The 21578-nt window shown below is 36.4% G+C and overlaps 2 protein-coding genes and 1 non-coding gene across 3 annotated transcripts; 1 reads left to right on the top strand and 2 right to left on the bottom strand.

The window, feature by feature from the left end:
- Window positions 1-3341: 3341 nt before the first annotated feature.
- Window positions 3342-4928, top strand: LOC137744247 (protein NODULATION SIGNALING PATHWAY 2-like). Its single transcript, XM_068484109.1, has one exon. It carries the CDS (start codon window positions 3342-3344, stop codon window positions 4926-4928), a length of 1587 nt encoding a protein of 528 aa, XP_068340210.1.
- Window positions 4929-5590: 662 nt separating this feature from the next.
- LOC137744121 (ubiquitin-activating enzyme E1 1-like) lies at window positions 5591-11481 on the bottom strand. Its single transcript, XM_068483985.1, has 7 exons — window positions 11305-11481; window positions 10587-10927; window positions 10053-10270; window positions 8600-9394; window positions 7591-8459; window positions 7068-7500; window positions 5591-6450 (listed from the first exon to the last, which is right to left on the bottom strand). Exons 2-7 carry the CDS (start codon window positions 10912-10914, stop codon window positions 5854-5856), a joined length of 3240 nt encoding a protein of 1079 aa, XP_068340086.1. The 5' UTR covers window positions 10915-10927; window positions 11305-11481; the 3' UTR covers window positions 5591-5853.
- Window positions 11482-21396: 9915 nt separating this feature from the next.
- TRNAS-CGA (transfer RNA serine (anticodon CGA)) lies at window positions 21397-21478 on the bottom strand. Its single transcript has one exon. It is a non-coding gene; the product is annotated as a tRNA-Ser (tRNA).
- Between the last annotated feature and the right edge of the window lie 100 nt (window positions 21479-21578).

Below are 21578 nucleotides of genomic sequence, written 5' to 3'. Positions count from 1 at the left end.
ATGATCACATTTAACTAATAATTAATCAATTAATTGAGCATATTACCCTCTCAGCAGAATGTAGATGGTCTGAATTAGTTTAAACAAATGGATTCAAGTTTTTTTCTGCAGAATAGCATTATGCAGAAACGGGGGGTCATCCTTATCCTAATTATGAAGATTATAGTATTGCAATTTGAATTGATTGCTGTTAACATAAGACAGCATTTGGTAATTGTAAATTTGCACGAGGTTGCGTCCAAAGTCTTTCTTTAATTAAACAAACATTATCTAGCAAATTATGATTAACTATGACCTCCTCCAAATACTTAGGAGATGCATATGTAGCTATAGCTACCATTTTAATTTCCTCACCTTTTTCTAATGAATAGCTAATTGTGTGTCGACGTTATCTCCTTAACATAATATGAAGACAACTAATGGCATGAGTCTACGTGGAAATATCGAGTCCTAATCATCAAGCACCTCTCTCTTAATAAGAAGAAATTTTTCAGTGTACCAGGAACATAGTTCAGTACATCAAATGTCATAATACAATTATTTGGAAATTTATAAATAAATAAAAAAATCATCAATTGTATTATGATAATGTGTATTGGACCGTATTTCTGGCGCACTGAAAAATCTCTTTTTAAAAAGCTTGTAGTTCATTTCATTTTTAGAGCATTCTTCCTTGCACCCTAAGTTCCCAATCTCAAATCGTTTTCACCAATATGCTTATATAAAATCAAGCATTCCTCCCTTATTGTTTTACAAGAGACAGAGACTTTTTCCGGGTCACATTCAACGGATTACGAATATTGCAGGCCTTAAGATTGACACATCATAATATGATGTATAATTTAATATCAAACATAATATAATATGGACCCTAAGCTATCCAAAATAACCACCTGAACCAATCGGACCTAGAATTTGTTATAATATTATAGGATGTTTAATCATGAAGATTACCTGCAAGTTGATTGATTGTACGTGCTTGTTTTTTCTATTGGGGAATATATGGCGACCGCCAGTTCCTTCTATGACGTAACCAAATACGTAATTTTCTTTATACTTAATCAATCCATATAATTTTCTTGACGAGTGTTAATATAGTTAATTTACGATATCTTTTGTAATGTAGTTACATTTATGCACAACATCTTACCTTCTTAATGAATACAACGTTTATAACGAAAACTTACCTTGTTACAGTAACTACAATATCATCATATGTTATTACACTACCATTATTATGTAACGTTGCACAATAACCTTTAAGGGTTCTCATTTAATTTTGTTAAAACAAAGGGTAAAAATGCCCGTGTGTTAAGAAGTATTGTAAATTTCATCTGTCAATATTAATGAAAAAAATACTCAAACAATCAACCTATAGATAAAAATTAATTAATTAAAACAGTACTTAGCAACAATGGGTCTTTTTTTTATTTTTTTATTTTTTTAAGATGATGAACTGTCAGCTTCGTTATGATAGTCCGCATTTTCAGAACTAGAAAGACTCACAAAGAACAATTGTTAAAGTTAATAGTCAAGTTCAATACTAAGGTTAGGATCAAGAGGTATTCTTTTTCTTCAAAACACTATTTAAGTGTTCTATTTTCATTCTTCTTTTTTTATAGCTATGAAAGTGAGTTTTGATGGAAACCATTTGGGAATTCAATTAATATAGCTCGTTAAGGGTAGAAGAACTACCTAGGTGTCACAGTATGGAAGGATAATCAGACTCTGTGTCACCAAATTGGAATCATACCCTTGTTCACGTTGAGGGCTTTTAATGTCAATACACAATTAAGTCATTAAAAAATTTATTAATTAAGGTTATATTTCTTTTCTTATGATGAGGGTAATTACGTTGAAAAGACAGGAATCATTATCTATCTAATTTTCTTGATTAAAATGCAAAGGTACGTGCAGCACATAAGTCACCCCCTCAGAGCAAGCCCAGCGTTGGGTTTGGCTCGGGGAACAGGCTTGAAAACAAGGGCCCGAGGGCCGGTGGGAGGGCTCCAGCGTGGGCTAGCCCGACCGAAGGTGGAGGCCCGAGCTTCGGGCCCGTGGGGGATTGCCAGCCCGAGAGCCCGAGGGGGGAGTGACGTCATACTGACGTCAGCCTGGCGTCAGCGCAATATTTAATTTTTTTTGTGTCAAGCGCGTGCACCCCACTCGCGCGTGGGGGCGCATCGCCGACACAAAAATCAGAAGAAAAAAAAAGGTTTGTCAGTTACCGTTGGGAAGCCACGTGGCTTCTCACGGTCTGTTAGATCTCAACGATTACTTAATGTGGACCGTTCGATCTCAACGGTCAAAAAAAAAAAAAAGTCAGATTTAATATCCACCGTTCGATCTGAGATCAACGGTGGATATTAATATTCTTTATAAATAAATAAAAAATGAAAAAATAGTTTTAAAATTTAGAAAAGTTACCATTGTGACACGTGGCACAATCTGGAGTGTTGGAATTCAAATTTTTTTATATCCAACGGTAGAGATTAATTAATTGAATAAAAATTTTAAAAAAATTGTAAAAAATTCAAAAAAAAAATCTGAAAAATCTGAAAAAAATTGTAAAAAAAATTGTTTTTACTTTTCTATAAATACCTTCTCATTATCATCTACCTTACACAACAATTTCATATTTTCTCAACTACTTTCCATCACTAATAATTGTATTTTCAGATAATGACACGTGGCGTAACGACAACGATTAAAAATCTTATCCGAAATTACAAATAAAATTATTTTGTATTATTTAATAATACTTCGGATAATGACATGTGGCGCAACGAGAACGATTAAAAATCTTATCCGATATTACAATTAAAATTATTTTGTATTATTTTATAAATAAAAAAAATACTAATATTTTATTGCCTATTGCCAGGGCTATTGAAGTGTAACGGTGGAGATGCAAATTCTATTGCCAGGGCTATTTACTGTTCATTAAGGGCAGTTACTGTTCATTAGGTGGATTGAATAGTGCATTGCCGGGGAGAGGGCTCCAACGCTGGAGTTGCTCTCAAGAAGCAACCAGGAGGGCAAAGAGAATTGACCGGGGAACCTTCTGTGAAAGTTTGTGTGCCTTGTGCAGAAAGTTGGTGAGAACGATTAGTAATTGTTTATGAAGATAAAATAGTGATTAATAACTCTTAATTAATAATTTTACATTATAATAATCATCTGTTTTTTCTACTATTTTATGCGTAATTTGTCATTACATTATCACCCACCAATATATAATGATGGATTAGGACTTCATTAGCAAATCAAACCCATAGAGAAAAGTGTTCAAACCCTCTTAAAATTATTCATCAGAAAAGAAAAGGATGATGCAATCTGAGATGAACTTTCAGACCTTGTGGCCATACCTGAATGTACCAAATTCAGCTTTGGATACAAATGAATACACTGAGCAGATGGGGAGCTCTGAATTTTCTTCGATTTTCATGGCATCGGACGAATTTTCAGAAACTTCTTCTTTTCCATTTTCAACCATGTTTTCTGGTGAATTTGAACAGCTTGCAGATTGTGATAATCTCCTGCAAGTCACATCGATGGCGGTAGAGGAATTTCCGATGGAGTTGGGAGGATTCGAGACAAATTATTTGATCGGTGAGATTGAAAATATGTATGCCTCACGTTTGGAAGGCAGTGAGGGAAGCAATACGCTTCCTTCACAGCAATTTTCTGGTGAAGGAAATGATGTGTGGAGTCCAAACTCTTTTGCGATATCCGAGGCATCCTCCATGGATGTGACATCCGTCCAACAATCAATAACCCTGCCCAGAGACGAGATGGAAATCGACAACAAAGTGAGTATTCGCCATCTGCTCAAGGCATTCGGCGAGGCCATGGAGATGGGGCAGAGGGAGCTGGAGGAGGTGATCATGAGATGCCTTGTGGAGAAAGTAAACCCACTTGGTCATTCTCTTGAGCGCCTTGCATTCTACTTATGTCAAGGAGTTGTTGATAATCAGCAGGGAGACTATTTGAAACAAGAATCCTGCAAGAATTTTGAGGCCGCTTTCAACTTGTTCTACCAAATCTTCCCTTTTGGGAGATTTGCTCACTACGCAGCAAACACCGCGATCCTCGAGGCTGTCCCGGAGGATGTAGAAACGGTTCATGTAGTGGAATTTGATATCGGTGAAGGGGTTCAATTGTCTCAGCTGATTGAGGCTGTGGCAAAGAGAAACAAAACACTTGAAGTGACAGCAATTAAATGGGATGTGGAAGAGAGTGATGAGGTTGCTCCTCCACAGTGGAGATTCGAGGAGACAAAAAGGCAACTCCAACATCATGCAAGGTCTTTCGGGGTAAACTTGAAGGTGGAAGAGATCGAGATCGAGGATTTGGTGAGTGAAATCAAGAAGGTGAACAAGAGAGGTGGGAGGAGAGAATTTCTAGCCTTCAATTCTATGGTAGGGCTTCCTCATATGAGGAGGAGAAGAAGCAGAGGACTTCTCATGGAATTCTTAAGGCTAGCTAAGGATTTGTTAGCCAATTCAGCAAGAGGTATCATAACTTTCGGTGACGGAGATGCTTGTGTGAAAAGGGGAAATGACTCGACTTTCAACTCCTCCTTTGACGCTAATGTTGTGCACTACAAAGCCTTGTTAGAGTCTATTGAATCGAGCTTCCCGATCCATCTTGGAGAGGCCAGGATTGTGATGGAGTTGATGTTTGTTGCACCGTATGTGTCTTCTCACGCATGGTTCGAGAAATGGAACGAAGCAAGAGAAGGCGGAAATCTTCAGCCCTGGTTTGGGCTGGAGGGTAGGAGAGTGAGCAGGGAAATGTTAATGGAGGCGAAAGAAATTGTGGGAGCCGATAGCTCGTATGGAGTGAGAGGAGGAGAGAATGGGAATGACATGACTTTGGAATGGAATTCAACTCCTTTGGTTAGAGTTGAAACCTGGACAAACTGAAGCTAGCTAGAAATGGACTTTTTTTTTTTTTTTTTTTCTCTCTTTCTTCAAATTTTAGTACAGCAAATGTTTAGACTACTGGAGGTTAACATAAGACGTTTTTGAACAGATTCATTACTTTTGATGTTATAAAAAAAAGATCAACTAAGTTGGTGGATTATTTGGTATATAAATTTCACTCTACAACCCTCGCAAAACTTACTACCATAGAAGATTTTTATCGAGATCTACCAAGTTCCAACACCTAGGATGTCACTGTGACGGTACCTGAATCAATAACTCACTTCTATTTGCTCAACTTTTTCACATGACCTTGCGTTGTCGGCTTCGGCCCCACCACAGTTGCTCTCCAAGTGCGCGCACGGTGAACTTGCCAAGTTTGCCAGTAATACTTAAACCTATGACATGTCTGTATTTTTGGTTGAAAATTGATGGTGCTTGAACTCCCAAAAGGGTGTCTTACACAGCGAGCCCTCCCCTTCACGACTGCAACTGCCCTCTCCTACCGGCAGGTCCCACCCGGGAGGGGTCAATTTCCTCCAAAGTCAGGCATGCCAAGTTAATAACTTGAAGCTTTCAAAAGCGATGACATAACCAAAATTTTACCACTAGTGTCTTGTAACGGTACAGAGAAAGCGAATCGAAAAAATTCAACTGGAAACGAAGGAAAAAGGACATAAAATTGACTGATTGGCAAAATAAACAACCAACATTAGAAAGTATAACCAGATGGACCTGGACCTGAAATCGGCAGGAACATAACGAAGTTCGGACAATCGGTGCTACTCTAAAGTCTAGACATATAATTGAGTACATATAAAACTCCGTTTGCTGCTTGTATTAAACTTAAAAGTCAAATGCAAAAGGGTTTGCATCCTAAAGATTGCATTCCAGTTTTGATTGATAAGCTCATCAACCGAAATGCCTACTTGAAGTAAATGGAGATTTGCGGGATATCAATGTCGTTCTCTTCTTCATCTTCGCAAGCCACCACCACATCAAAGTGCTTCCTATTTGGAGGCAGTTCTGCCTTCGCAATACTCGTAGCCAAGTCCACCATGGTCCTGTCCATGCGCTCCTTGTGCTTCGGGAACATGCTGTTAAAGAGCAGGCAACTTCCATAGGAGATGCTGTACGCGCTTAGGCCCTGGTCTTCGAGCCACTTGAGGAGCTGCTTTAAAGTTGGGTTGTCTCTTATAATCCACCTATCCCATACTGTCCACTTCATATCTTGGTGCTTGATGACTTTAGGAGGAACTGGTTCAGCCATGGAGTACAGAGGAAGGGAGAGATTGGCAAAGGTGTTTCGGTAGTCCTCAACCGGGTGCCCTCCATCCAGAACCTTGTACAGCTCCAAGCAGACAAGGCCAGTTGCCAGAGCAGTAGCTGTTGCAATCGCAGGAATGATTCTTCCTGCAATGAATTTGGCTTTCAGCTTGTCAACTTCACCAATGCCATAGTTCCTTGCCCTCATGTTTGCAAATCCAGCTATCAGGTCCATATGATAGTTTGTGTCATCATCCTGCATCAAAACATATGAAAAGCGCCATATCAGTTGCAGGATTCTGAGGGAAAATGAGAAAGGAAAAAGAAAGTCGCCTCCTGTAAACTTTGAACTTTCACATACTTTTGGCTCTACGACACCATCATACAACAAGCATTTATCTTATGATATAGCACTCAGCAACAAATCCCTCCCCAATATCAATAACAATGCTTATAAATACGCTAAACGCACACCTAACGAGTAACGATCTAACAATGTCAAATTGTAACAGTTGTGTAGCTCATTGCTTATAAATATTTAAGTTGATTTCCTTATTAGGGTGGGCTATAATTAGTTCTGCAAGATTTAACCGTCATGTACTTCAGTACTTCCTACAGAACATGCAGAAGACCTAACAAGTTTGGGAGATGCTAACACCCTAATTCGAAATTTCTTATACATTGCTTATTATCTGCATGTTTCAAAAAAGAACTTTATTCTTGCACATGTACCATGGTTGCCCTCAAAGGTAGCTCCAACATTTTACCATACATGGAAGTCACTCTATCTCAGAAGCCGCAAGCCTGAGATGAACAAATAAATACGATGTCTAGAGATAATTTCTACATAATGAGAAAAGGCTTTCAACAAACCTTCTCAAACTGAATCGGGTTCATCTTGAAGCCTGGTGGCAGCCGCCCCTTGCATTTTTCTAACTTCACAACCAACTCATTGATAACCGCAGCATCATCAATCGATGCTGGTAAGACGCTTGTAGATTTTTCGTCAGTCTCAATCTTCACATCTTTCTTAGGCTGAAAATCTGGTACCATCACTTTGTTAACAGCATCAGCAAACTTTGTACGAGACTTTACCCAATCAGGAATTGGGATGTTGAATGTCTCTGCTCGTAGTATAGATGCTGCCATTAAAAACTGAAGGTGGCTGAGATCATCAACGGAGAACTGCAGCGGGCGAGGAAAACGCTTGGGGGCAGACCAAAATGGTGTCCCACTACTGGTTGTAGCATCCTCAGGAAAAGTATATGTTAACTGCTTCACACGGTTGACAAAGTAGTCCTCGAATCTGTTTCCATTAAGAACAATTGATTAGATACAGGAAAGAATATTATGATTAAATGAAAACTAAAAGAATATTGATAAACAAGAACTGTACTTTAGACGGGCCCAGTTTATGCAATCTTGAAACGTCTCACATCTCTCCTTGTCAAGACATTCAATGACACTTTCCAAGTTGTTCCTGGCCTGAGCATCACCAGCATTCTTCATTGCAGCAGTGTATTCATGAGGATTGGTCAGGTAGGCATTTACTTCAGCTGGCACCTTCTCAAGTAGACCCTCAAACTCAGATCGGGCCCATGTCAAGCAGTGGTCAATGTTGTGAGGGAATGAATGGACAGTACACATGGGTGCTTGCTTTTCAGGTGGGTCCCGCGATGCTCCATAATTTTCAGTCAGGTGAGGAATGACCATCTGCGTGTTGCACTTGGCACCTAGTGTTCCTGATTCCAAAAGGGGCTTCTGGAAATACAAGCATCTCTGATCAATGTAAAGCCTTGCATTCACATTGTCCAGAGCATTGATAACAACATCCAAATTCTCCCAGAAAGTATCATCAAACACATTTTCAGTATCCGGGCTAGCGCGATTCTGCAGTGCTTCAACGTTCAGACTACCATTTATCAACGTAGCAGCAGAGGCAGCTACTGTTGATTTAGCCTGCCCAATGTTCCAATCTCGGAAGAGAAATTGCCTGCTAAGGTTACTCTTCTCAATAACATCATCATCTGTAATTGTTAACTTCCCTTCTTTACCACAAGACACACCCATCAATGCTAAATTCTTCAAAAACTCACATCCTAGTGCACCAGATCCGACAGTGAACACTTTTGCATCCTCCAGCTTTTTCTGGAGCTTGGCTCCGAATACTGAAATTTGTGCATCATATCGGCTGTTCAAAGGCTTCAAATCATTAGGATCCAAGGTCCCTGACGGAAGGGATTCAACTGAATCAAAGTAGAAAAACTGTCCACAAGGCAAGGAAAAACAAGTCTTAAATTATAATGATACAAACACAAACCTAGCGGACCAGGTAAAGATTCAAAACCAAAAAGCAGTGTCGATCATTCTTGCAAAAAAATTTCAAGTTTGGTTTGAGTAATTACCTGGAAAAGAGGATGGAACTTAGCAGAACAGGCCTTCACAACTTCTTGTCCAACAATACCACCAAACATAGCAGCCATGGGATTTAGCACAGCTCTAGCACCAAATGCAAAATGACGAAGAATCTTGTGGTCAATCTCCTCAAGCTTCCCATCTGCTGAGCTATCATTGATGTTAGTTACCAAAGATATGAATTTTGTAGCATCATCCTCAGATCCAGCAACAGGGAAACGCCCCAACTCTGAGATGAACTTATCTAGTGCCTGAAATGCCAAGTGTAGGAGAGGTGGGCGATCAAACTTGGAGAAGTCAATCAGAAGGAAGTCGCCATGATCCTTAAGTGCTTCTCGCAAAGGCTTAAAGTTCAACACCTTGGGTTGCTTCACCTGTGTCACTATACCCCCTTTCTCATACGCAGCATAATTGGTAGTGTCCTCCTCGATTGTGAATGAGTAGGGTCTTGCATTCTTAACCTTCCTCGGCTTTCCATCATTCAACTCAGTCATTCCATGTACTTCGGTGAACACAACTAAATCCCCATCCTGGAACTCAAGCCTCTCATCATCAACACATGCTACGAGAGCAGGGTTGTCGTTACTAATCGATGCAATTATGCCTGTATGTGGATCCTCACCATCAACGTCAAGAACAGTGAACTCAGGGCCAAAGTCACAAAACACACTGCCAAAAAGGCCTCGTACTTCGGATTTTATAAAAGATATGGGAGGCTTATGATTATGGCAGTAGTCATCGAATTCAATTGCTTTCTCCAGGCTAATATCAGTGAAAACTACAGCCTGCAGAAATTGAAATACAAAGCTAAACACAGTTGCCTACTGAATAATTAAAGCATATAAAACATAACTATACAGAGAAATATAAACACAGCTCCAAAACTTGACAGGAAAATTCACTCGGAATCCAGCTTAATAACAATATCAGTACTTGTTTATCCAAATGCACCTCTTCCCAAAAGTACAAGAAAGTCCGTCTACTACTGTTTGTTAGTAGATAAACACAACTATACAGGAACAAAACCATTCAAACTATACATTGTTAAAAACGAGCAAATAGTCTAAGATACACCTTGTGTTATTAGGCAAGGAGAATATATGATTTCAAGAACATTGATTCACTTGATTTCACCACAATCCTCTAAAATAAAAGTTGGCAAAAAAACTGCTGTAATACAGGAAAACAGAAACACCATTCTGGCTCCAATAATTGGAAAGGCTTTGAACTTCTAAAGAAACATCGACAGAAAGAGAGAGAATACTCAAACATATTCCTCATGTTCATAGGCAAGCAAAACAAATATGATAATCAAGAACACTGATTTCCCTCGATTATAAAAATGTAAATACGAAACTGGATTTAACCACAGACCTGTAAATTAAAAGTTAGCAATATCAAGCCATCGTGCAACAAAAGAAGTAACAAAGAAACGAGGGTCACCTGGAAATCAGAGAGTTTCTCTTTTGTCAATTCAGTTGTTATGGTCGAAATGAGAACAGCGTTGTTTAGTTCTTGTAATTTTTGGACACAGGCAAGGGCCCGATTCTTTCCAACATCATCCTCAGAAAAGAAGAAGTTGCTTGACAAGTCCCACAACTCAACAACTCCATCATCATGTAAGGTCACAGACTTGACACCGGCAAGAACAAGGTTTTTTGCTGCAACAAATATAAATCTCATTACATAAACCACAGAAATACCAATTATTTGTACCACCATAATTTCTATGACAAACGAACTAGGAAGTGATTAGCAAAGTGCTCTCTTCGAGCTCCTTATTATAGGATACAAAACAGTGAATCATTTCACAGTTTTCTCATGCATGATCGGGTTATGCATGTCTAACCTAAAAATGGAAAACACAATTCCATAAATAAAGAAATGACATTTATATCTTTCTCTTTATTATTCTCAGTTATTATAAGAACAATTAAATTCCCAATATCATCCAAAAGAACGACGTTTTTCACATACCAATCTCAGCGCCGAGGCCCTGCATTCCAGAGACGAGAATGTTGGAGGCAAAGAGCCGGCGCATGGTCTCCCTGCCATACACCGCCAGCTGCCGGCTGTGCAGATCTTCATCGATATCGTTTGAGCTCCCGTTGCCCAATGCCATGATCGGCAATTCGTCGACGCTGCTACTGTTGATGTTGTTGTTGTTAAAAGTGGTGGTGTTATTGTTTTCGTTGCTCTTAGAACCGTCCGTAGCCGCAGCTCCGCGAAGCTTCTTGATCGGAGATTCCGTGGCTTCGTTTACTACAACCTCTCCGCCCACTGCTTCTCTCTTTCTAGGAAGCATATAGTGCGATGAACTGCCGAAACACCAAAATCTCATTTTTATCAGTAATCAGTCTCAAATTCCACACTCTAAAACCAAACCCTAACACAATCTCCGATTAATTGCACTATAAATATTATTATATCATTTTAAACTAAAATTAAACCCTAAAATCACAAGATCGATTCAAACGCCTCCGGATTTCAGCTGATTGAATTTATTTCACCGAACAAAAAAAAGGCACCAGAAAACAATATCAAAATTTTCCTTCGTATACTTTTCTCAAGAAACAAACAGAAAGTAAACAGCTAAAAAGTGATCTACAATCAATCGATTCGAAAACTGAACACATAGATCGATTCGATGCGATAAAGCGAAAAGAAAAGCATGCGGGTGAAGCAAAGAATATACCGAGACGAACTGTGGCGAAGAAGCGACGGGGAGAATTTTTGGAGAGAGAAAAGGAGAGGAGAGAGAGAGAGGAAGCGTCGATTGCAGGTTTTCGTTAGGGTTTCTTGTTTCAGCTGCAGAGAGATGCGATGGTCCTGAGGTCGCGGTTCATCTCCCTTTGTAGAGAGACAGAGAGAGAGAGAGTGAAACAGGTGGGCCGTGAAAGGTGAACTTGGATTGGGGTAAAGGGGAATGATGTCCTTCGGGGTCTGTTTGGGTGCGGGGTTTAGTGTAATCTCATCAGGGATAGTGCTGGGATAATGTCGTACTGTCGTTTTTTCCCTTGTTAACAAACAGATGAATGTAATTGAAATTGCCGGTGTTGGAATTCAATTGAACCGACTGAATGGATTTTGCGTTTACCAATTTGTTTTTGCTTTGTCATTGTTTCTAGGTAATCACGGATAAATATTTTTGTTAAATACTTGACGATATATTGTTGAATTCAATAACTTGGTGTCGGAATTAAGCAAGTCTGATTTTATATTTAACGACAAATCAAACTTATTTCGATGCTTTTGAGGTTTTCGAATTAAAAAATTTAGAGTATTACGAAGTAACTTAAATCTTGACTAGTTAAAAAGATTTTGTGATATTGATATTACACGATATGACATTACACGTTAACTTAATAAGAAACTAACGATAAGCTTCGGTTTTTTGAGATGCTAACGGCCATTGCGCAACTTCGCTAAGTCTACTCGAATTATGCAACACTTAATGATATGGCCCACCTCTGGATGCTTATAAATAATATTCATAGTAATTGCGTACTTTAATTTTCAACTTGTACCAGAACAATAATTCGGGATTTAATCAGTGTATGTTCGGTGTCATTCGTCTATCTGCATTGTTCGTTTTGTACATTTTTAAATGGAGTCGCACTGAAGTAGTCGCGCCGACGACTGTTTGGAAACATACTTAACCCGCACCACTATCTGCTTGAACCCGCATCACGTCACCACCTCAATCCGCAGCCACACCTGGATCCATCTCCGCAGCACCGCACTTGACTACTGCAACCATTGAACCACCATCCGCTGCTGCACACCCCGCCTGTAATTCCTTCTGCACCAGAGACGAGATCCATCGAACCCACCACACCGCATCACACTTGTCTTGTCCTTTGTGATCTGACTTGATGAATCACCACGACCTGTTTGAAACCACACCCGCACCCAATCTGCATCACACCTGCACCCTCTTATCTGACTTGCCCCCACCAATGAAAAAAAGAACAAGGAACAAAGATACGAAAAAAGGACGCAGAGAAAAGAAAAAGAAAGTTAAAAATAAAAGAACTTGAGTGTTTACAAACCAAAGGAACAAAAAAAAAAAATTTGGTAAATCCTTTCCGTAGAAAGGAACAAAATTTTTTTTTTTTTTTTTTTTTTTTTGAAAACGAAAGGAACAAAATTTTATTCCAACAACAATTTACAAACCAAAGGCCCGTATAAACATAAACAAAACAAACAGGGGCCATCCAAGCTAACCTAAAAGCGCCCAAATAAGGGCCCAAAGCTAGATAGGGAACAAAAGAAAATTCTAAATACCTTCTACCGCCACCGTTGTGTACATAGTAAAAAATTGGATCGTTTGTTTGTTTGGTATTACAGTTGGGATATGGAAAATGAAAATCTTGTCCTCTTAGTGACGGGATCCATACTTCCAACATCTGTCTGCTGAAAATGGGATTTATCTACATTAGGGTCTGTCCATATTCTATATGGATCTATATCTATTTGCTATCTGTCTGAATTTGCATGTCTGTTCGTGTAGCGGAGCCTACTTGTATGTCCGTGTAGTAAAGCCTGCATGTATGTCCGACTAACGGAGCCTGTATCCACATCTGCTTGTTAGCAAACTCATGTTGTTTACCACTATGAATTTGAAGGTAGTACTAGAAAATGTTAATATTTCTAGTTATTTGATTGTTTGGGTTTTAGGGCCAGTCCATTACAGTTAGATTTTCGTATAGAGATTTGGGTATAATTTATTCACTAGTGAACAAATCATTCAAAATGTAGTTCTTAATTTGTAGCCGTCTCACCATTCTTCATTATAAATAATATTCATAGTTTCGTAGTAATCTTCATTTGTAATCCGTGGTTTGATTTTCAACTATTTGGTAGTTTTTTTCCTTAGTTTGTAGGGTTGGACACGACTTTTGTATATTTCCGGATACCTACAACAATCCCCAACCCATGCATGTAAAACTAAGTTAAAGTAAGTTGGTTTCTAACTTATACATAGCACCAAACATATATAACAAATGCTAAGGAGACTTTTTAAGAATGAAACTCTTCATAGATTCCTTGTCACTCATGTTTTTGGCATAATGTTTTATAATGTTAGTACGGGAATTAACGTTAATCTGTGAGATGACAGAGTGTCTAAGCAGAGTCTCATTTTAAAAAAGTTTCCTTAACATTTCTTATATGGTAGGTTTAATTACAGATACCTAATATAAGTGAAAGGATAAGTAGGTTCCAATCATGTTGTTGGAACACTTAAGACATGTTAGTCATAAATTGGGCGATAAGTAGGTTTTCTTATAAAGGGCACACAAACGTTATTTCCAACAAAAATCTCCAACGTGATATTTTGAGAATTCTTTACTCGTCTTTTGTCTTCCTCAGCATAAGTTAAAGTAAAAGGGACTATATATGTGCCAAATTTTAATTAAATATTGATGGCAACTATAAAGTAACACATACGATACGAATATCACTGTAAAGAAGAATAAAGTGTTATTGTTCAAAGAGAATCAAGAGTATTGTCTTTTTGTGATATGAAAATTCATGAAACGGTAAACTTGAACAAAACTATACAAAGATTGTCTATGCAAAAAATCACTCTATTTAAGCGAAAAAATTAATTAAAATTAAAGTCATTTAGTTACTAATAGTATAAAAAAAGATGAACGGAATAACTAAAAGTATTATGAATAGTCTATATATTTGCTACAATATATTGATTAAATGACCTTAGTTTTTGCAGATATAATCGTTGCAAAGCGATTCATAATATGAACGGTTATCATCATAAACACAAAACTCTGTAATTCGAACACGAATAATTTTGAGTAGGAACTCGTACTAATCTTTGAGTAGCCAAATATTGTTCTTTCTAACATTAACACAAAGAATTTTGAGTAGGAACTCGTACTCATCCTTTAGTAACCAAATATTGTTCATTCTAGCATTAAAAACAGAAGTACTACTAAAATGAAAAGAATTAAAGGGTTGAAACGAAACTCATTTTGTTGGTTGGAATAAGTTCAGCTTGATCGCATTCCTTGCTTCAAAATCAAAACCCATTTGAGCAACTGAATGAACGTCGATTTCACCGGGAAAAAAAATCCGTTGATACAAACCCTAATTAAAGTATTACCTCAATATTTTGTTAACAAAAAAAATACTACTTGAGAACTGATTGAACATTGACGTATCATAATTTTAGCTCATTATTAAACAATATGGAGTATCTTTCAAGTAAGGTCTACAAAAAAATCCAACATGAAAGGGACTAGGATCTGGCGAATCTTATGAATCCTATGCAAATCTTTGATTTCATTGTGTTAAGGGTCATACAAAATCTCTCTTTAAACTACTAGGCAAAGCCTTCTTTTTATGTGCGAGAACTCTCTAAGAAAAATACTCGTAATCATTGTAAGTTTTATACAAAAGCACTTTTAAGACTTTAATAACATGTTTACTTACTTGAAATCAAAGAAGGCATGAATCAGTATGAAAAGAAATGACATGTTCACATATCACTGCCGTATTTGTCATTTTGAGAAGACTTTAATATTCAATATTTCACTTTGTTAGATAATATGTTAGTAAGAGAATATAAACCTATATGGATATGTAATAGTAAAACATTGTCTTCTTTTCCTTTACTTGCTTATAACGTATCTTCACTATAATTTTTCATAATTAGTAATTAGAATCGTTCAATCTTGAAATATTTATTTGAAGATTATCTCTACAAAAAATTATTTGAATCTGATATCGTTTATGCATCTAAATATATGAAGTCAACAAATAATCATAAATATTTTACACCGGAGCACTAGGGTTTCTCACTCGTGTGAGTTCCCATGTGCGTATAATCCGCCATTTACATCATCAGGTCCTTCTGTGGAATCCCAGGGACATCATTTCCTTGCTTTTTCTTTACTTCCCTCTGTTTCTCTATGTTTCGTTTTTCCATATTCATAGTTTCATTTTTATTTTGTGTCTATTTTATTTTCTTATTCTTTATTTAGGTCTTTCTTTTTCTGATTTGTTTTAGTGTGTTCAGGTAGTTTATTGTGATTGTTTATACGTTTTTATTTTTATTTTTACACCTTGAGGACAATATATGATTTAAGTTAGGGGTGAAGGGCAAAATTTTAGGTTTTTAAATTTTGTGTCAATAAAAAATTTCGTTTCTAAGTTAATATCTATAGATTATTTTAAATATCAGGACAAATGGACGTAATGAAAGATTAATTCCACAATATAGTCTTTTCTATTATTTTACTTAGACACTAATTTATCAGTTATACTTTGAAAATTTGCACATCACACCAACATTGTTTGTGGGAGTGAGGTTGACGTTCTGAGACGTTTTAGGCATTTTGATGGTCAAGATGATGTTTTTAGAGGAATATTCAAACTAAGAACTTGAGGAGGACATGTCAAACTTTGAAAAGAGAACTTTTAGGACCAAATCAGACCTGATTTGGTGAGTCAAAAGAGAGATTTTCTCTATAGTTCAAATTCTAATATAACTAATAAACTGTGATTCATTATTTAATTAAATTTTCAGTTTTATTAGAAGACCCTGTTTAGGTAGGACTTTCTTTTCTGACATATGTATGTTGCCAAGCTCTAGTTAGGGTTCCTCACCCACCATATTTTGGAGAACTAGCCTGGGAGCTTCGGCGATTTGTAACCTTCTACAAGGGTATTGTTTTCTTTACTTTCATCTTAATAATATTTTTGTTTTTCAATTATGAATATTTATAACTAATTTCCTCTTACCAGGGCGAGGTTATGATCCTTAGCATGAACATGTAATTTCTTATAAATTTGCTTATGATGTTATGCATGCATGCTTTGAACTATTAAGCATCAAGTTTAAACCATCTTTATGTCTTTATCGTTGGCTACCACTAGGATTTTAGACAAATAATTTGATGTAATTTATTGTGATTGATAATTGTAATTTACTTAAGGCGAATATTACGCTTTTAAAGGTTGCATGATTTTTTGGTTTTTACAAAACTTAATGAGTCTTGCATGTTTATATTTAATCTGAATATAACACGCGGATTGCATGTTGGATATACGTTATAGGTTGAATATCATGAGTAGAATATGTATTAGAAAAACCTAATTTTCACAGCATGTATGTAGTAATTCAAAAGTAGTTAGTACAACTACATATGATTGTTAATAGCGACGACTAAACCCTAGTGCCTTTCACATTTGATGTCTAAACACCATGTGCTTTTATTCTTTTTGCCGATTTTGATATTGCCAATTAGTTATTTTTATTCTGTTCTTGTTATTTAAACTCACAATTTCAATCTTTTAAAAAAATCTTGTGTTGAATAGTTAACTAGGAATTAGTTTTAAATACACATTATTCTTATCAATCCTTATGGAAAACGACCTTACTTAAACTGTTTATGCTACAATTATCTTGTTCTCTTGTAAATATTTTATAGGTGTTTTTAACTCTATTTTTACAGGTGGTAAAAATATTATCAGTACCTACACTATTGATTTATCTAATACATTTGGATGACTAAACAATATCTGATTCGAACGATTTTTTTGTAGTGATGGTTTTCAAATGAAAGTTAAGAGATTGAACGACTCCGATTATGAAATTTCTACAGTACATATACGTTATCCGTAATTAAATACGTGGAATTATGTTTACATTTTAATTAAGGATAATGTTAGGTAGACTAGTTTTTTAAACTGACGTGTCACCAATATAAAATAAACACATTAATCAACACCTAAGTAATAATCCAATCTTCATCACGGTATATGATTTACAAAATTTGATCTAAATAATTGGCCTCCCTAGTATTTTCCTTTAATTAACTCTTCAATGCGCGTGCTTAAGGGTGAGAGGGACCACTACAAACGTTCTATACAAACAGCTGCGCAGACGCTCAGAACCACCAGCTGGAGACCATCACATACAGTACTACTTCTCCAACTAAACACATTGATTCACTAGTTCGCTAGATTCATTAGTAACCAAATTGATCACCAGGCAATGGCAATGAAGAAGAAGAAGAACCCTAGCAAGGGAATGGTTGCAGCTGCTGGCAACAAAAAAGAAAGCTTTTGTAAACCAAATCTTTCAAATTATGCAAGTGTAATTCCAGCAAAGAGGAGGTCAGTGAAAAGGATGATGTTTGATTCAATGCTCAAATCTCTTGCCTCTTTTTTTCATCGCTGGTCATCGTCTTCCTCTCAAGACTCCAAGTCCAACAAGAAGACGACCAGCCTCATATTTTCAGACCAATCCTAGAATATATTCATGGATACGTTCACAATCTTCGATCTCTCGACTGATGTTGTTCATGTATCAACATATATACTATCATGCTGTTCTGAAATTATTGCAGTGTACTTAGAAAGCTAGGTCATAGTGTCTTAGTAGATATGTTTTCCGGTGTCCAGCTAGCTGACTCAGGCTAGCCTCTACGTTTCTGTACCGTAAGTAATTAGAGTTTTAATTTTCTGTCAGATCAAATAAAATTTTATTTAGAACGATATCGTACATAGTGCAAATGGTAAGGAAAGCAAATAGTATCAATTCAAATGGTATATCAGAGACCCATTCAAATATGATCCACAGGCGAGGGGAGCGAAAGGGGCTCCAAATTTGAAGGGGCTCCCAAAAAATGTTGTCATCTAATATTTTTTTAAATAAAAAATTTAGAGTACACAATGAGATATTTAGATAGCCAATAACAACACTCTAAAAACGATTTTTTTTCTTCTTTCAATTTTATTATATAATAATGCTATATATTCAAGTGAAACATTAAACTTAGAGTTTTTGAAGCTTTGTTTCTTGTTTGACTGTTTAAAATTAAATTGCTTTTGATTATTTAGTGAAGGTTATGTTTGTAGCTCTTCTTACATATTATTTAACGACATTTATTGCTTTCTAAAATCAATAAATTGTCCTACATTTTTTTTTTTTTTTTGGAAAACTATCTTAAAAAGAGATCCTTCTATAAATTTTGCACAGGACCGAAATCTCTGAGACAGCCTTGATATAATCTAATAATTAATAGAAGATTCGAACTGGAACCTCTTCCACCATTAAGAACAAAAGTACCCCTAGAGTAAGAAGAATCCGAGAGGTTAAACCGAAGCTCAGTTGGCTGGCCACGGAAGAAGTTCAGTTTGGTTGTATTCCTTGATTCCAAACCAATTTCATTTCAGCAACAAAATGAGTTTCAATTTCACCACTCAAAAAAGTCCCTTGAAAACAAACCTAGAGCACCTTAATATGTTCGAAGGAAATTAAATCGGTCTTGATTGAACATTGACCTATCATAATTCTAGATCATCAGTAGATCGTCTAAAAATTATACAAGGAATACATAGAGTTGAACATACTAAAATAAGAAATTAGATTGTTCGTTGGAAATCTCCCGAAAGCTATACCAAATTTTTCCATTTAAATTGATTGTGCCTATTCTTGTGGGATAATTAAAATGGAAGAGATCCAGTGGTTTCCGAATCCATATCTAAGGAATTACAAAAAAAGGTACTTTCGATAAAGATGTGAACTAAGAAGATTGGTGGACGAAATATGATCAACGAAATACAACATTGAGTGTTTTCCAATAATGTCTACAAAAATTCAAACATGGAAATTGACTAGCCTCTGGTGTACAGGACAAGGTTTTGATGAGCGTCCAATCAATAGTTTGTAGGAGGATTACGTTTCCCTACAGAGATTTTTTTTTTTTTTTTTTAATAGCTCAAGTCCATGCATCGTTCCGAAAAAAAAAAAAAAAAAGACCTCAAGTCCATGTCAACCCCAAAGACCAAGTGAAGAAGAAGACGGAAAATCTTTGGTTTCATTGCTTTAAGATCATATAAATCCTCTGCAAATCTTTCTTTTCATTGTATTAGGGTCATACAAATCCTCAGCAGATCTCTATAAAGATTGCTATATTATTAGTCCCCGGAAAATGTTACTATATACAGTTGTTAAAAATTTATGAGATAGTGAACCATGGGGGCTTGATTCACTACATACTGTTTTTGGTCCGATGCTTTGACTTTGTATACACATATTCCTAGGGAAATGGTTTCTGTAGATAGGTTAAATCAAAGTAGAATTGGGGGACAAAAATAAATCGAAGTGTGTAGAAAAAAAAAAAAAAACTATTTGTGCGAAAATCACTTCTCATAATGTTATTGATTAGTAAAGATTGTCGCCAAATTTTTAAGGTTTGATTGATATAAAGAAAAATTAAGGAAAATGGCTTGAAAACTTTGAGTTTTAATGATAAGAACAAAATTAAGGTTGAAGTGAATAGTACTAGAATTGACTTTTTAGTGTAAAAATATGGATTTTCATTAAAATGAACAGTACCGAGAGTTTTTCGTTAAAACTCTCTTGATATAATGCCCCCTAAAAATATGATCGAATCCCATATTGTTTTTAGAAGTAATGTTGTGGTCCCTTGATCGCTGTTTAGCGTTGTACTTTGCCCCAATGACCGTTAAGTTTGTCAAAATGTCCATCCAAATCGTTAGCATGCCAAATACGAAACGCCACCGTTTAGAAGAATTAAAAACTGAACACGAGACCTCGGATGTTCGGTTTAACCTTCTCAAATGGATTCCAAAAGAAAGAAAGCTGCGTTTCCTCCAATCACTGAAATAAGAGTAATTAGGAAAAGCAGCGCAGATGGGTTTTGTTTCATATTGTAATAATTATATTCATCATGAAACACTTTACCTTGCAAATTAACTTCACAGATGGGTTTTCTAGAAGGTGTAGACTTGATAGTGCTCGTTGACCAAAATATAAAAAGACTTAATAGTGCCCCCGTAAAATTTCTTGGATTACCTGATGAAAAGGGGAACTTGGCTACGCAAACGTGTGAGATAATGTAGAGTATCGTCCTATATTAAATTTAAAAAAATTTACAAAAGCTATTTATAAGGAGTTACGTTACTCTTACTACCGATTTGTCTTAACCTCAATTTTTTTCTTGGTGTCAAAATATGTTCGCTTACATATAAAGTCTAATAGCCACGCATGCTACAAGTTACCAATTTCGTGTTGCACAAGTGTTTAAAGTGTCATCACACCTGAATTAAACATTAAATTCAAATGACCCCAGATGCACAAGTTTCTTTAAACCAAATTCATTCAATTTACATATGTGAAAAATTATCCCAAGAATTTTTCACTCCGCTGGGGCAACTTTCTTCCACTGCAACAACCGAAGGCATTAACTTCCTAGTAAAATATTTGTAAGCAAATGCTGATCAACGTGCGATTTGGGGCAGGGATTAGAGCAGTGGAAACCTGAAAATGTTGTTGAAGCATCATGAAGCATTTCTTGTGACCAGGAGAGACTGGGGCGCTTCCCAGAGGTTCAGGTAGGGTAACTCTAAGGTCATCTCCAATCGAAAGAGCTAAATACAACTCTTTTCATAACTATAATAATACAAAAAAGTATTTTTAAATGAACAATATTAGGCCATGCTCATATATAATATATAACAGAATGGGCTAAACATAAAATTCCTGTTAGTAGCTTAACTAACTACGTGCATTTTAGGCTGTATTCGTTTAAACATGTGATTCTAGCATGCATTATAAGAGTGTCTACAACCAAAAGCTACTATTATTCACTGTTATTCAGCTAAACTTTCCATCAACGGGAGTCCAAACTTTTCGGAATATCAACAAGAGTCATCCAAAATGATGAGAAAATTAACATGTTAAAAGAAATGAAATTCCTAGTTGAAAAAACCCAGAAAGAAAAATAAAATGCGTCGACAGCAGGATTCGAACCTGCGCAGGCAAAGCCCAACAGATTTCGAGTCTGTCTCCTTAACCACTCGGACATATCGACAACCTTGTGAAATCACAGAAGAAAAGATATATAATGAAATCACAGAAGAAAAGACATATAACATTTTGTTTCTCTCTCTCTCTCTCTGTTACTTTAATTT

This window comes from Pyrus communis, chromosome 9, assembly GCF_963583255.1.
Source record: "Pyrus communis chromosome 9, drPyrComm1.1, whole genome shotgun sequence".
In the NCBI taxonomy this organism is placed as follows: domain Eukaryota; kingdom Viridiplantae; phylum Streptophyta; class Magnoliopsida; order Rosales; family Rosaceae; genus Pyrus; species Pyrus communis.
Note: the sequence above shows the minus strand (reverse complement) of the source record. Positions and strands in the feature narration are given on the sequence as shown.